The sequence below is a fragment of the Neovison vison genome, chromosome 12 (assembly GCF_020171115.1).
Source record: "Neovison vison isolate M4711 chromosome 12, ASM_NN_V1, whole genome shotgun sequence".
Taxonomy (NCBI): Eukaryota; Metazoa; Chordata; class Mammalia; order Carnivora; family Mustelidae; genus Neogale; species Neogale vison.
This window is the reverse complement of record NC_058102.1, coordinates 122,395,973-122,411,006: the sequence shown is the minus strand read 5'-3', so window position 1 is coordinate 122,411,006 and position 15,034 is coordinate 122,395,973. Positions and strand designations below refer to the sequence as shown.

The 15,034-nt window shown below is 40.1% G+C and overlaps 1 protein-coding gene across 3 annotated transcripts in view; it reads left to right on the top strand.

Moving 5' to 3' along the window:
* Positions 1–15,034, top strand: part of LOC122891088 (ankyrin repeat domain-containing protein 26-like) — a 127,219-nt gene that overhangs the window by 24,716 nt on the left and 87,469 nt on the right. For all 3 annotated transcript variants that reach the window (XM_044226479.1, XM_044226480.1, XM_044226481.1), the window contains exons 8-10: positions 3,089–3,182; positions 8,929–8,957; positions 9,049–9,121. In XM_044226479.1, coding sequence (XP_044082414.1) covers positions 3,089–3,182; positions 8,929–8,957; positions 9,049–9,121 — 196 coding nt within the window. The remainder of the gene's footprint in view (positions 1–3,088; positions 3,183–8,928; positions 8,958–9,048; positions 9,122–15,034) is intronic.

Genomic DNA, 15,034 nt, shown 5'->3' with positions numbered 1-15,034 from the left:
GGGGGAGGGACAGAGGGCGAGGGAGAAGCAGGCTCCCCACTGTCATATGGGGCTAGATCCCAGAAATGCCCAGGCATCCCTTGTTTAGTGGTGCTTTCAATAGGTAAAAACTATTTCGGATAGTTAAAATAGTATGCCTTGAGTATCTTTGTGGCAGCCTTACTTACAGAAACGTAAGTGTAAGGTAATGATGACCTTTTCTAAGGTGACGGACTATGGAGGGAGGTAAAAAGGGCCTGATCTCTTAGCACAAGTACGTGCTACACAGCGTGGCAAGCACTGTGTTTGAAGTCAAAAGATACAGTGGCATCCAGGTTCTGTCACTTGGTAGCTGTGGGATCCCAGTAAAACTTATTTAACCTGTTTGAATGTCACAGACATCATTCATAAAAATGGTTCTAATACCTACCTCTCAGGTATGTGTAATGAACAAATATGAAAACACTTTGTAAACTGTAAAGGGCACTTTAGAAACACAAGACAAAAATGATCACAGCAGTATTAGTGATTTACTAAATATCGAGGACACTTTTTTGAAATGTGAAGATTTCTGAAGGGCAATAAAATAAATGGCAGTAGTGTCAAGAAAAGAAGGGGAAAGTTAGAATGGGCAGGTGGATTTCTAATTTGGGCTATGTTAAATTTCAGTGACATTGTGTAGGTATACAGTTGACCCTTGAACAAGATGGGTTTGAATTGTTTGTCCACTTACACTCGAGATTTTTTTGATACAGTACAGTACTGTTAATGTATTTTCCTCTTCCTTATGATTTTCTTCATAACCTCTTCTTTAGTTTATATTGTAGGAGTATAGTATATAATATACAGGACATACAAAATGTGTTAATTGACTTTACGTTATTGGTAAGGTCAGCATTAGGTTATAATTTACTCTGACCTTCCATGATCAGTTTACAGAGTCAATATTCAAATGAGGATTAAGAAGTAGATTAGATCTACAGATCTAATGATCTCTAGTCTAGAGATCTAAGGTCTTCTATTTAAATATTTTGGTTTTTAATATACACTTTTGCTATTTTTAAGTCTAATTGCTTTTGAAGTAGGAAGTTTAATAGGAGATGAGTAAAGTTTTTGGGCAATCCAAAGTTATATGTGGAGTTTGGACTGCACGGCTATCAATGCCCTTAACCCTTGCATTGTGCAAGGGTCGATACCGAGTATAGTGACTTGGTACTTGAGACCTTCTCAGTGAGCTTCTTGTTGTTATTTTTTAGAGAAAAAGAAAGAGAGAGCATGTGAGAGGGGTGGGGAGGGGCAGAAGAAGAGGGACAGAAAGATTCCCAAGTAGGCTTTGTGCTCAGCATGGAGCCCAACATGGGGCTTAATCTCCCAACCCAGAGATCATGAACTGAACTGAAATCAACAGTCAGTTGCTTAACTGCCTGAGCCATGTAGGCGCCCCCTCAGTGAGATTATTTTAAGTGTTTTGACCTTAAATACATTTGTTATTGAATACCAGCTATGTACCAGGCTGTACAAGTTGAGGGGTTAGGCTGTAGTGGTTGAAGCAGAAAAATGAGGAAACAACAACCCACTGTAAGTCACTGTTAGTGGTTCATATAAAGAAAATGGGAATGTTAGGTTAGGGAACAGTGAGGGAGTTTGCAGTTAGGATGGGGATGAGAATGTGTATGGAATTTTGTTGGTCAGAAACAATCTCTCTGAGTATGGCAAGAGCTGCCAAGTAAAGGATGAGAAGGACCAGTTGTGTGAAGGTCTTGGGGACCTTTTAGACATTCTAGACAGACAGAACCGTGGATCACACCTGTTCATCATTTTGCTCTAATGTCTTGGAATGACCAGGAAGCAGGAAGATCCACCCCATTGACATAACCATTGGTAGTATTGTTGTTTGTAGAAAAGAAAATGGGTATACTAAAATAAGTGCCTGGTACCTTTTAGGTAATTAATAAATAAATGCTCTTATTATTCCCTTATGAAAGCTTATTATACTTTTTGGAGAGTTTCATACCTATATCGAAAATCTTTTGCTATTATTTAAACATAATTTCAAGAAAAGTTTTTCTTCCTACTTTTTCATTGCATTTAACCATTATCCTGTCAACAAAGTTTCCAAGCCTTTGTTTATACAAATGAAGCAGCAGTTACCACACTGTATTCTTTGTACTCAACATGATCTACTCCAAGGTTTCTTATGTCAAGTGTCCTATTTTTTTTCCAATTTATTTTCAGAAAAACAGTATTCATTATTTTTTCACCACACCCAGTGCTCCATGCAAGCCGTGCCCTCTATAATACCCACCACCTGGTACCCCAACCTCCCACCCCCCCCGCCACTTCAAACCCCTCAGATTGTTTTTCAGTGTCCATAGTCTCTCATGGTTCACTCGGTTCTTCTCCCATTCCGTGGGTTGCCTCTTTGTTTTTTTGACTGTTTCCTTTGCTGTGCAGAAGCTTTTGATTTTGATGAAGTCCCAGAAGTTTATTTTCGCTTTTGTTTCCTTTGCCTTTGGAGACGTATCTTGAAAGAAGTTGCTGTGGCTGATATCAAAGAGATGACTGCCTATGTTCTCCTCTAAGATTCTGATGGATTCCTGTCTCACATTGAGTTCTTTTATCCATTTTGAGTTGATCTTTGTGTACGGTGTAAGAGAATGGTCGAGTTTCATTCTTCTACATATAGCTGTCCTATTTTAACATGGAAAAAGGTTCTGCTGTTAGGAACAGTTTAAATTTGTAGCAAATATACTTACTAAAGAATTTATTTAAATACATATTTTTAATATCCTTTTATTTTGGTGGGGAATGCAAAGGAGAGTTAGGTGTTTTGTTACTTCCTGTTGAAATGTACATATAAGTCAGTGTTCTGTCCAAGAAAATATTTACTCTGGCATTTGATGTTCAGTTTATAGCCAGTGGCCAAATGAATATTAAACATTATATTTAATTTAGAAAGCATATATGAGTTTTTAAAATGTTTTGGTTTTCAGTATATGCTTTTCTTATTTGTGAGTCTGATTACTATGAAAGTAGGAAATTCAGATATTTTCTTAGAAAAGGATTAGGAAATCTTTATGCAACTCATTTTTGTTGTTCATTTTAACAGAGTGATTTGGAGAGTCTCCCAGAGACCTACCTTGATCATTTATCTGGGAATGCAGATCAGAAAGGGGCAAGTACATTAAATGAGAAAGTAGAAGGTAAGAATTGTATTTTATTAAAAAGTCATTGGATAAAATATTGGTGTAAATTGGGAGCACTGATATTTTTCAATATCCAAAGAAAATCACCTATTGAATTAAAGATAAAGAGAAAGATTGAAAAGGAGATAAGTTGAAGTCTTATCAGGTGTCAGTGTCAGGAGCAGATGAAATGGAGGGTGCCACCAAGGAGCTTAATTAGTGGTTCCATTTCAAGATACTCTAAGACCCAAGGAACGTCAGGAAATAAATGGAAAGGATAAAAAGAGTGACTGATGAGAAAGTCAAGAATACAGGGAGTAAATGAAGGACAATAAGCAGCTCTTAGAGTGGAAGGTGGTAAAGTAAAACAATTATTTTTTATTTTCTTTTTAAAATCTTTTATTTTTTTCCCCCAATTTATTTATTTTCAGAAAAACAGTATTCATTATTTTTTCACCACACCCAGTGCTCCATGCAAGCTGTGCCCTCTATAATACCCACCACCTGGTACTCCAACCTCCCACCCCCCCGCCACTTCAAACCCCTCAGACTGTTTTTCAGAGTCCATAGTCTCTCATGGTTCACCTCCCCTTCCAATTTACCCAAATTCCCTACTACTCTCTAACGCCCCTTGTCCTCCATGCTATTGGTTATGCTCCACAAATGAGTGAATAAAATCTTATTTTTTTATTAACATATAATGTGTTCTTAGCTGCAGGGGTACAGGTCTGTGAATCTCCAGGTTTACACACTGCACAGCATTGACCATAGCACATACCCTCCCCAGTGTCCATAACCCCACCAAAATAAGTCTTTTAAATGAGGAGCAGACTATTTGAAATGCAGGAATAATATCAGGTGAGCTTCCAGTACCAAAACCTGTCAGAGTAGGATACCAAAAGTTTCCTGCCCTTACTGCTTTCCTCATGGTTGGGAAGACATTCAGGACTGCCCTGGTTGATGATGCAGAGCTATGTTCTAGTCACCAATAAGTGTGTGTATCTTAATGGCGTAACAATGGTGGTACTTCATAAATAGTATCATTGAGTGCAAAGTAAGAGTCTTGGAAGGAAGAAGGGAGGAGGGTCAGTGTGGGGGAAATCAAGGAAACTTTAGCCGTGATAAAAAGTCCATTAGAAAGCTTACAACTTTTTTTTACTTTTTTTTCCAATTTATTTATTTTCAGAAAAACATTATGCATTATTTTTTCACCACACCCAGTTTTCCATGCAAGCCGTGCCCTCCACAATACTCACCACCTGGTACCCCAACCTCCCACCCTCCTGCCACTTCAACCCCCCCCAGATTGTTTTTCAGAGTCCATAGTCTCTCATGGTTCACCTCCCCTTCCAATTTACCCAAATTCCCTACTCCTCTCTAACGCCCCTTGTCCTCCATGCTATTTGTTATGCTCCACAAATAACTGAAACCATATGATAATTGACTCTCTCTGCTTGACTTATTTCACTCAGCATAATCTCTTCCAGTCCCGTCCATGTTGCTACAAAAGTTGGGTATTCATCCTTTCTGATGGAGGCATAATACTCCATAGTGTATATGGACCACATCTTCCTTATCCATTCATCCGTTGAAGGGCATCTTGGTTCTTTCCATAGTTTGGCGACTGTGGCCATTGCTGCTATAAACATTGGGGTACAGATGGCCCTTCTTTTCACGACATCTGTGTCTTTGGGGTAAATACCCAGGAGTGCAATTGCAGGGTCGTAGGGAAGCTCTATTTTTAATTTCTTGAGGAATCTCCACACTGTTCTCCAAAGAGGCTGCACCAACTTGCATTCCCACCAACAGTGGAAGAGGGTTCCCCTTTCTCCACATCCTCTCCAACACATGTTGTTTCCTGTTTTGTTAATTTTGGCCATTCTAACTGGTGTAAGGTGATATCTCAATGTGGTTTTAATTTGAATCTCCCTGAGGGCTAATGATGATGAGCATTTTTTCATGTGTCTGATAGCCATTTGTATGTCTTGATTGGAGAAGTGTCTGTTCATATCTTCTGCCCATTTTTTGATGTGTTTGTCTGTTTCGTGTGGGTTGAGTTTGAGGAGTTCATTATAGATCCTGGATATCAACCTTTTGTCTGTACTGTCATTTGCAAATATCTTCTCCCATTCCGTGGGTTGCCACTTTGTTTTTTTGACTGTTTCCTTTGCTGTGCAGAAGCTTTTGATTTTGATGAAGTCCCAGAAGTTTATTTTCGCTTTTGTTTCCCTTGCCTTTGGAGACGTATCTTGAAAGAAGTTGCTGTGGCTGATATCAAAGAGATGACTGCCTATGTTCTCCTCTAAGATTCTGATGGATTCCTGTCTCACGTTGAGGTCTTTTATCCATTTTGCGTTGATCTTTGTGTACGGTGTAAGAGAATGGTCGAGTTTCATTCTTCTACATATAGCTGTCCAGTTTTTCCAGCACCATTTATTGAAGAGACTGTCTTTTTTCCACTGTATATTTTTTCCTGTTTTGTCAATGATTAATTGACCATAGAGTTGAGGGTCCATATCAGGGCTCTCTACTCTGTTCCACTGGTCTATGTGTCTTTTTTTATGCCAGTACCATGCTGTCTTGGTGATCACAGCTTTGTAATAAAGCTTGAAATCAGGTAAGGTGATGCCACCAGCTTTGTTTTTGTTTTTCTACATTTCCTTAGCGATTCGGGTCTCTTCTGATTCCATACAAATTTTAGGATTATTTGCTCCAGCTCTTTGAAGAATGCCGGTGGAATTTTGATCGGAATGGCATTAAAAGTATAGATTGCTCTAGGCAGTATAGACATTTTAACAATGTTTATTCTTCCGATCCAAGAGCATGGAATGGTCTTCCATCTTTTTGTGTCATCTTCAATTTCTTTCATGAGTGTTCTATAGTTCCTCAAGTACAGATCCTTTACCTCTTTAGTTAGGTTTATTCTAAGGTATCTTATGGTTCTTGGTGCTATAGTAAATGGAATCGATTCTCTAATTTCCCTTTCTGTATTTTCATTGTTAGTGTATAAGAAAGCCACTGATTTCTGCACATTGACTTTGTATCCTGCCATGTTGCTGAATTGCTGTATGAGTTCTAGTAGTTTGGGGGTGGAGTCTTTTGGGTTTTCCATATAAAGAATCATGTCATCTGCGAAGAGAGAGAGTTTGACTTCTTCATTACCAATTTGGATACCTTTTATTTCTCTCTGTTGTCTGATTGCTGTTGCTAGGACTTCTAATACTATGTTGAACAAGAGTGGTGAAAGTGGGCATCCTTGTCTTGTTCCTGATCTCAATGGGAAGGCTGCAAGCTTTTTCCCATTGAGGATGATATTTGCTGTGGGTCTTTCATAGATAGATTTGATGAGGTTCAGGAATGTTCCCTCTATCCCTATACTTTGAAGCGTTTTAATCAGGAACGGATGTTGAATTTTGTCAAATGCTTTTTCTGCATCAATTGAGAGGACCATGTGGTTCTTCTCTCTTCTCATATTAATTTGTTGTATCACATTGATTGATTTGCGAATGTTGAACCATCCTTGTAGCCCAGGGATGAATCCCACCTGATCATGGTGGATAATCTTTTTAATGTGCTGTTGGATCCTGTTGGCTAGGATCTTGTACCAGGAAGAAATCGACAACCTGAATAGACCGATATCTAATAACGAGATTGAATCAGTGATCAAAAACCTCCCAAAACACAAGAGCCCAGGACCTGACGGATTCCCTGGGGAATTCTACCAAACCTTCAAAGAAGAAATAACACCTATTCTCCTGAAGCTGTTTCAAAAAATTGAAGCAGAAGGAAAACTTCCAGACTCTTTCTATGAAGCCAGCATTACCCTGATCCCCAAACCAGGCAAGGACCCTACCAAAAAGGAGAATTTCAGACCAATATCACTGATGAATATGGATGCTAAGATTCTCAAAATCTTTCAAAAAATAATGAACAGTATGACCACAGGTCTGGGATCCTGCATTCTGACCTGTCAGTTGATGCGAATGCCAGTGGTCCTTGGGTCATGTGCTCCATCGCAAGGGTGTAGACTTCCACCTACAGACACCTGGAAAGGCCACTGGATACCTCGAGACACCACAGGATGAAGGAAAACATTATTTTATTTTTATTTGTAAGCATGTTTTCAGCTAGAGGGGAGCAAGGAGATGCAGAAAGAGAGGTTATAGATGTAAGGTACTAGTGCTAAATAAAGAGAAAAGAAGTGGTGGAGATAGTCCCTAATAAAGAGGGTGTAAAGGCAGATTAATCAAGGCCATAGACCCACAAATAAGTCTTTTATTAGGATTTATTTTCTTTAATTGTATTAGGGAGCCAGAAAGAGAGAGACAGAGAAAGATCTGGGGAGGGGCAAAGGCAGATGGAGAGAGATTCCTCAAACAGGCTCACTTCTGAGCCTGGAGCTCGATGCCGGGTTCAGTCTGAGGACCCTGCCCTCGTGACCTAAGTCGAAATCAAGAGCCAGATGCTCAATCCGCTATTCCATCCGGGCACTCCCAGAAATTACTTTTGAAGGGCATAGTGAAGGGTCCCTTCTGACCTGGAGCCGGATGCGAGGCTTTTTGTGAGGACTGTGCCATTGCCACGTGAGCCGAACTCAAGAGCTGGATGCCCAATCCGTTGCTCCACCCAGGCGCCCCCAGGAATTCCTCTGAAGAAGGGGGATAGTGATGGGAACAAGGGGAAAGGGACAGGCACGCTAGCTGTGGAGTTTTGGAGTTGAGGAGGAAACTGCAGAGAATTCACTTTAGATGGTTCGAGGGTATTTGCAGTAGAGCAGATTAAATCACAGCTGCTCCACAAAGAATACTGAAAGCAGATGGAGTGCTAGACATGGGGTAGATCATAGCCACGTATTCCTCCTCCTCAGGTCTATTGGACATCAAAGGTACGGGCTACGTCGCTCTTCATTACTCAAGTGAGATAAGCAATCTGTGACTTTATTTTTTTTTAAGATAGGTAATTTTTTGATATGATAGCTGTTTCCAAAAACCCTTGAAAGACTGACATGATCTACCAAATCAAACTACGTTTGGAATCAAGAGAAATTATAGGGTTGGTTCCCTGAATGCTAAAATTGTTTTTATCAATAAGTATGACAGTGACAAAAGATTTTCAGTACCTAAGATTTCTGTGGCCATTAAATAGATTTTGTTCCATAGACATGGTCATATTTCCATACTTACAGCTATTGTACCTTATTTCTTGGATGTGTTTTATACACCTTCTTGCATAAGTGTATGAAGAAACTTTAAGGTGGCTACACTACTGGATACAGGGAATGTAGGTATACCGGTAGCCCACGTGGGTATGGACAAAAATGAGTACTTTTAGTAACTGTGATCCCAGAAGTGTGTATCCAAGCTGATCATTTCCTAAGGCTTTGCTTGATGAAAAGTCCAATTACGCATTCAGTGGACCTATCATCAGCACTCTGTACTCCTACATTACAGGACAAATTGAAGAAGGTCATACATACTTAGAGTCCAATGGTGTAAGTGATTCTGCTGTGCTGCCTTAAGGATGTGGTGTAGCATTCTACCACTGGCTTTCACGTTTGTCCGCTCAGGGTCACGATTTGTTCCTCTCCTTAGAAATTGTTCTTCTGCCCAACCCACCTTCCTGTTTCTTCCTGTCTGCAGAAACACCCCCAAACCCATTTGTAATCTGAGCCAGGCACGAGGATTCAGCTTAGTACTAAGTGCATGAATGTTTGTTGGCTTCTATATGTACAGAGAGTTAACTATATGACCCTTTTGCTTTTTAGCTTCTCCAGGAAAATATTCCTACATGAAGGTAAAACTTACATTTTTATTTTGAGGTTTTAACTACAGGTTGCATGAAATGTCCATTATGTCTTAATCATATTGTTTCAATGCCCATTCAGCCTGCTGTGGAGGGGAAATACTGTATTCCTAATCGGCCCAGAGAAATGGAGGAAATTAAAGCATCCCAATCAGGTAAATTTTACAATACAAATGTAACGGTGTAAAGAAGACCACTAAAATATTTGAAATGCTCACAGCATTCTTCTTCTGAAGTCTATTTATTTATTTATTTAATTTCTTTGGGGAACCTTCAGTGACTGTTCTGACATAAAGAAGGTAGATGTTATTGCTGATATCTATGTTTGAACAAAAGATATTTACAAGCCTAAGAAAAAGAGCTTAAGAAACATGTAAGCTTTAGCTCAAATCTTTTATTTATTTATTTATTTATTTATTTATTTTAAAAGATTTTATTTATTTGACAGAGAGAGAAATCACAAGTAGGCAGAGAGAGAGAGGGGGAGGAAGCAGGCTCCCTGCGGAGCAGAGAGCCTGTCGTGGGGCTCGATCCCAGGACCCTGGGATCATGACCTGAGCTGAAGGCAGATGCTTTAACCCACTGAGCCACCCAGGCACCCCAGCTCAATTCTTTTAAAAGGAAGAGCAAATCTTGAAGAAGTCCCAAAAGTTCATTTTTGCATTTGTCTCCTTTGTCTTTGGAGACATATCATTTTTTTTAAATTTTTATATTTTTTATAATCGTATAATATGATATTTTTATGCACAGGGGTACAGGTCTGTGAATCGCCAGGTTTATACACTTCACAGCACTCAGCATAGCACATACCCTCCCCAATGTCCATAACCCCACCCACCTTCTCCCAACCCCCCTCCCCCCAGCAACCCTCAGTTTGTTTTGTGAGATTAAGAGGCATTTATGGTTTGTCTCCCTCCCAATCCCATCTTGTTTCATTTATTCTTCTCCTACCCCCTTAACCCCCCTTGTTGCATCTCCAGGAGACATATCTTGAAAGACGTTGCTGTGGCTGATATCGAAGAGGTTACTGCCTATCTTCTCCTCTAGGATTGTGATGGATTTCTGTCTCACCTTGAGGTTCTTTTATCCATTTTGAGTTTATCTTTGTGTATGGTGTAAGAGAATGGTCGAGTTTCATTTTTCTACATATAGCTGTCCAGTTTTCCCAGCACCATTTATGGAAGAGACTGTCTTTTTTCCACGGTATATTTTCCCCTGTTTTTTCAAAGATTTTTTGACCATAGAGTTGAGGGTCCATAGCTGGGCTCTCTACTCTGTTCCACTGGTCTTTGTGTCTGTTTCTATGCGAGTACCATGCTGTCTTGGTGATCACAGCTTTGTAGTAAAGCTTGGAATCCGGTAACTTGATGCCCCCAGTATTGGTTTTGTTTTTCAACATTTCCTTAGCGATTCAGGGTCTCTTCTGATTCCATCCATACAAATTTTTAGGATTATTTGCTCCAGGTCTTTGAAAAATACTGGTGGGATTTAGATCGGAATGGCATTCCAAGTATAGATTGCTCTAGGCAGTATAGACGTTTTAACAATGTTTATTCTTCTGATCCAAGAGCATGGAATGGTCTTCCATCTTTTTGTGTCTTCTTCGATTTCTTTCATGAGTGTTCTGTAGTCCCTTGAGGACAGATCCTTTACCTCGTTGGTTAGGTTTATTCCCAGGTATCTTATGTTTCTTGGTGCTATATTAAATGGAATCGATTCTCTAATTTCCCTCTCTGTATTTTCATTGTCAGTGTATAAGAAAGCAGTGTACTGTTTTCTGTACATTGTCTTTGTATCCTGCCACGTTACTGAATTGCCGTATGAGTTCTAGTAGTTTGATGATGGAGCCTTTTTGGTTTTCCATATAGTGTATCATGTCATCTGCGAAGAGAGAGGTTTTGACTCCTTCACTGCCAATTTGGATACCATTTCTTTCTCTTTGTTGTCTGATTGCTGTTGCTAGGACTTCTTTTTTTGTGTGTGTGTGTCTTTTTTTTTCCAATTTATTTATTTTCAGAAAAACAGTATTCATTCTTTTTTCACCACACCCAGTGCTCCATGCAAGCCGTGCCCTCTGTAATACCCACCACCTGGTACCCCAACCTCCCACCCCCCCGCCACTTCAAACCCCTCAGATTGTTTTTCAGAGTCCATAGTCGCTCATGGTTCACCTCCCCTTCCAATTTACCCAAAAGCACATACCCTCCCCAATGTCCATAACCCTATCCCCCTTCTCCCAACCTCCCTCCCCCCAGCAACCCACAGTTTGTTTCATGAGATTAAGAGTCACTTATGGTTTGTCTCCCTCCCTATCCCATCTTGTTTCATGGATTCTTCTCCTACCCACTTAAGCCCCCATGCTTACGACTTTTAAGATATTTCCAGTTTCAAAGAATTGATAGTGATGCACATAAGGCTTGCTTCTAGAAGGTGAAGTTAAGGTAAAGGAATGTGGTAGCCGACACAGTATGGACTAGAATTTCTCCAACTTTAGTAACCAGAGACCTTGCTAAAAATGCAGATTGTGAGCAGCAGGTTTGGGATTCTGCATTCTGACCTCTCGGGTGATGCCAATGTCTGTGGTCCCTGTGTCATGTGCTCTGTAGCAAGGGGTTTCTGTAGAGAAGTCTGGAAGGGCCAGTGGATAGTTCAAGACACCATGGGATCAAGGAAAAGCATTATTTTGTTTTTATTTGTGAGCATGCTTTTAGCTAGAGGGGAGCAAGGAGATGCAGAGAGGTTATAGATGTGAGATACTAGGGCTAAATAAAGAGGAAAGAAGCGGTGAAGATAAACCCTAGTAAAATGGGTGTAAAAGCAGAACGATCAAGACCATAGATCCAGAAATAACTCTGTTTTAAAGATTTCTTTATTTCTTTATTTTAGGGAGAGAGAATGAGAGAGACAGTGAGTGATTAGGGGGACAGGCAAAGGGAGAGGGAGAGAGATGCCTCAAACAGGTTCACTTCTGAGACTAGAGCCCGATGCGGGGTTCAATCCCAAGACGGTGCCATCATGACTTGAGCCGAAATCAACAGCTGGATGGCCAATCCGCTGTTCCACCCAGGTGCCCCCAGAATTACTTTTGAAGAAGAGGGATAGTGACAGGAATGAGGGAAAAAAGAAGGACACATTAGCTGGGAAATTTTGGAGTTGATGAGGAAACTCCAGAGAATTCACTTGAGATGGCTTGAGGCTATTTGCACTAAACAGATTAAATCATAGCAGCTCTACAGAGAATACTGAAAGCAGATGGAGTGCTAGACATGGGGTAAATCATAGCCACGTATTCATCCTCCTCCAGTCTACTGGACACCAAAGATATATGTTTGATTAATATTTGTTATTTAAATGAGATACGGAAGCTATAGCTTTTTATTTTATTAACATAGGTAATTTATTGATATTATTGCTGATTGAAAAACCCTTTAAAAACTGACATTGTCTGTTCATATCTTCTACCCATTTTTTTATATGATTGTCTGTTTGTGTGGGTTGAGTTTGAGGAGTTATATAGATCCTGGATATCGACCTTTTGTCTGTACGGTCATTTGCAAATATCTTCTCCCATTCCGTGGTTGCCTCTCTGTTTTGTTGACTGTTTACTTTGCGTGCAAAAGCTTTTGATCTTGATGAAGTCCCAAAAGTTCATTTTCACTTTTGTTTCCTTTGCCCTTGGAAACATATCTTGAAAGAAATTGCTGTGGCTGATATCGAAGAGGTTACTGCCTATGTTCTCTAGGATTCTGATGGATTCCTGTCTCATGTTGAGGGCTTTTATCCATTTTGAGTTTATCTTTGTGTACGGTGTAAGAGAATGGTCAAGTTTCATTATTCTACTTGTAGCTGTCCAGATTTCCCAGCACCATTTATTTAAGAGACTGTCTTTATTTCAATGTATATTTTTACCTGTTTTGTGGAAGATTATTTGACCATATTGTTGAGGGTACATATAAGGGCTCTCTACTCTGTTCCACTGGTCTATGTGTCTGTTATTATGCCAGTACCATGGTGTAATATAAAAAATGGGCAGAAAATATGAACAGACCCTTTTCCAATGAAGACATACAAATGGCTATCAGACACATGCAAAAATGTTCATCATCACTAGCCATCAGGGAGATGCAAATTAAAACCACATCGAGATACCAACTTACACAAGTTAGAATGGCCAAAATTAGCAAGATAGGAAACAACGTATGTTGGAGAGGAGGTGGAGAAAGGGGGACCCTCTTCCACTGTTGGTGGGAATGCAAGTGGGTGCAGCCACTTTGGAGAACAGTGCGGAGATTCCTCAAGAAATTAAAAATAGAGCTTCCCTATGGCCCTGCAGTTGCGCTACTGGGTATTTACCCCAAAGATACAGATGTAGTGAACAGAAGGGCCATGTGTACCCCAGTGTTTATAGCGGCAATGTCCACGGTCGCCAAACTGTGGAAAGAACCAAGATGCCCTTCAACGGACGAATGGATAAGGAAGATGTGGTCCATATACACTATGGAGTATTATGCCTCCATCAGAAAGGATGAATACCCACCTTTTGCAGCAACATGGACGGGACTGGAAGAGATTATGCTGAGTGAAATAAGTCAAGCAGAGAGAGTCAATTATCGTATGGTTTCACTTAGTTGTTGAGCATAACAAATAACGTGGAGGACAAGGGGAGATGGAGTGGAGAAGAGAGATGAGGGAAATAGGAAGGGGAGGTGAACCGTGAGAGACGATGAATAACAAACTCTCTGAAAATCAATCTGAGGGTTTTGAAGGGGCAGGGGGTGGGTGGTTGGGGGAACCAGGAGGTGGGTATTAGGGCACGGATTGCATGGAGCACTGGGTGTGGTGCAAAAACAATGAATACTGTTACTCTGAAAAGAAATAAAAAATTAAGAAAAAAAAAACCCTGACATTGTCTACCAAATCAAAGTACTTTTGCAAGCAAAAGTACTTATAGGGTTGGTTCCTTACATGCTAAAATTGTTAGTATCAGTAAGTATGACACTGATTCTGAAATACAAAAGATTTTCAGTGCCTAAGTATTCTGTGGCAACTAAATAGAGTTCTTCCATTTTGATAGTCATATTTCCCTACTGAAAGCTTATTGTACATTATTTCTTAGATGTGTTTTATATACCTTCTTGCATGAGTGGATCAAGAAACTTTAAGATGGGGACACCTGGGTGGCTCAGTGGGTTAAAGCCTCTGCGTTCAGCTCGGGTCATGGTCTCGGGGTCCTGGGATCGAGCCCCGCATCGGGCTCTCTGCTCAGCAGGGAGCCTGCTTCCCCCTCCCTCTCTGTCTGCCTGTTTGCCTACTTGTGCTCTCTCTCTCTATGTTTCAAAGAAATAAATAAAATTAAACAAACCAACAAACCAACAAACCAAAAAACAGAAACTTTAAGTTGGCTAAACTAGAGGATACAGGAAATGTAGACATACCAGTAGCCCACATGGGGATGGACAAAATGAGTACTTTTAGTAACCCTTATCTCACAAGTGTATATCCAAGCCAATCAATTCATAATGCTCTCTCTGATGAAAGCTCAATCATGCCTTCAGTTGAGCTATCCTTGCAAACATGGACTGCCTAAATTACAGGGCAAACGGAAGAATGTGGTTAATGCTTGTCGTATAATGATAAAAAGGATTCTGCTGTACTGCACTAAGGATGTGATGTAGCATTCTACCATTGGCCTTCATATTTGTCCTCTCAGGGTTATTATTTATTCCTCTCATTAAAAGTTGCTTTTCTCCCCATCAGTCAGCATGTTCACATTGGTACACGTGCAGTCTTCTCCATTAGTTATGCTCCTTTGAAACATCATCTGACTTTCGAAATCCTAACTGCATGTTTTTTGGGGCATATATTCTGTTATTTTGTTCAATACTTATAATGGGTTCATATTTCTGTCTTGTCACTGTCCTAAGTCTCCTTCCTATCTCTAGAAAGAGAAAATGAAAACCTAATGTGTCCACAGCCAGGCATGAGGATTCATCTTAGTACTAACTGCATGTTAATGTAGTTGTTTTTCATAGGTGCATATAATTAACTATATGTCCCTTTTGCGTTTC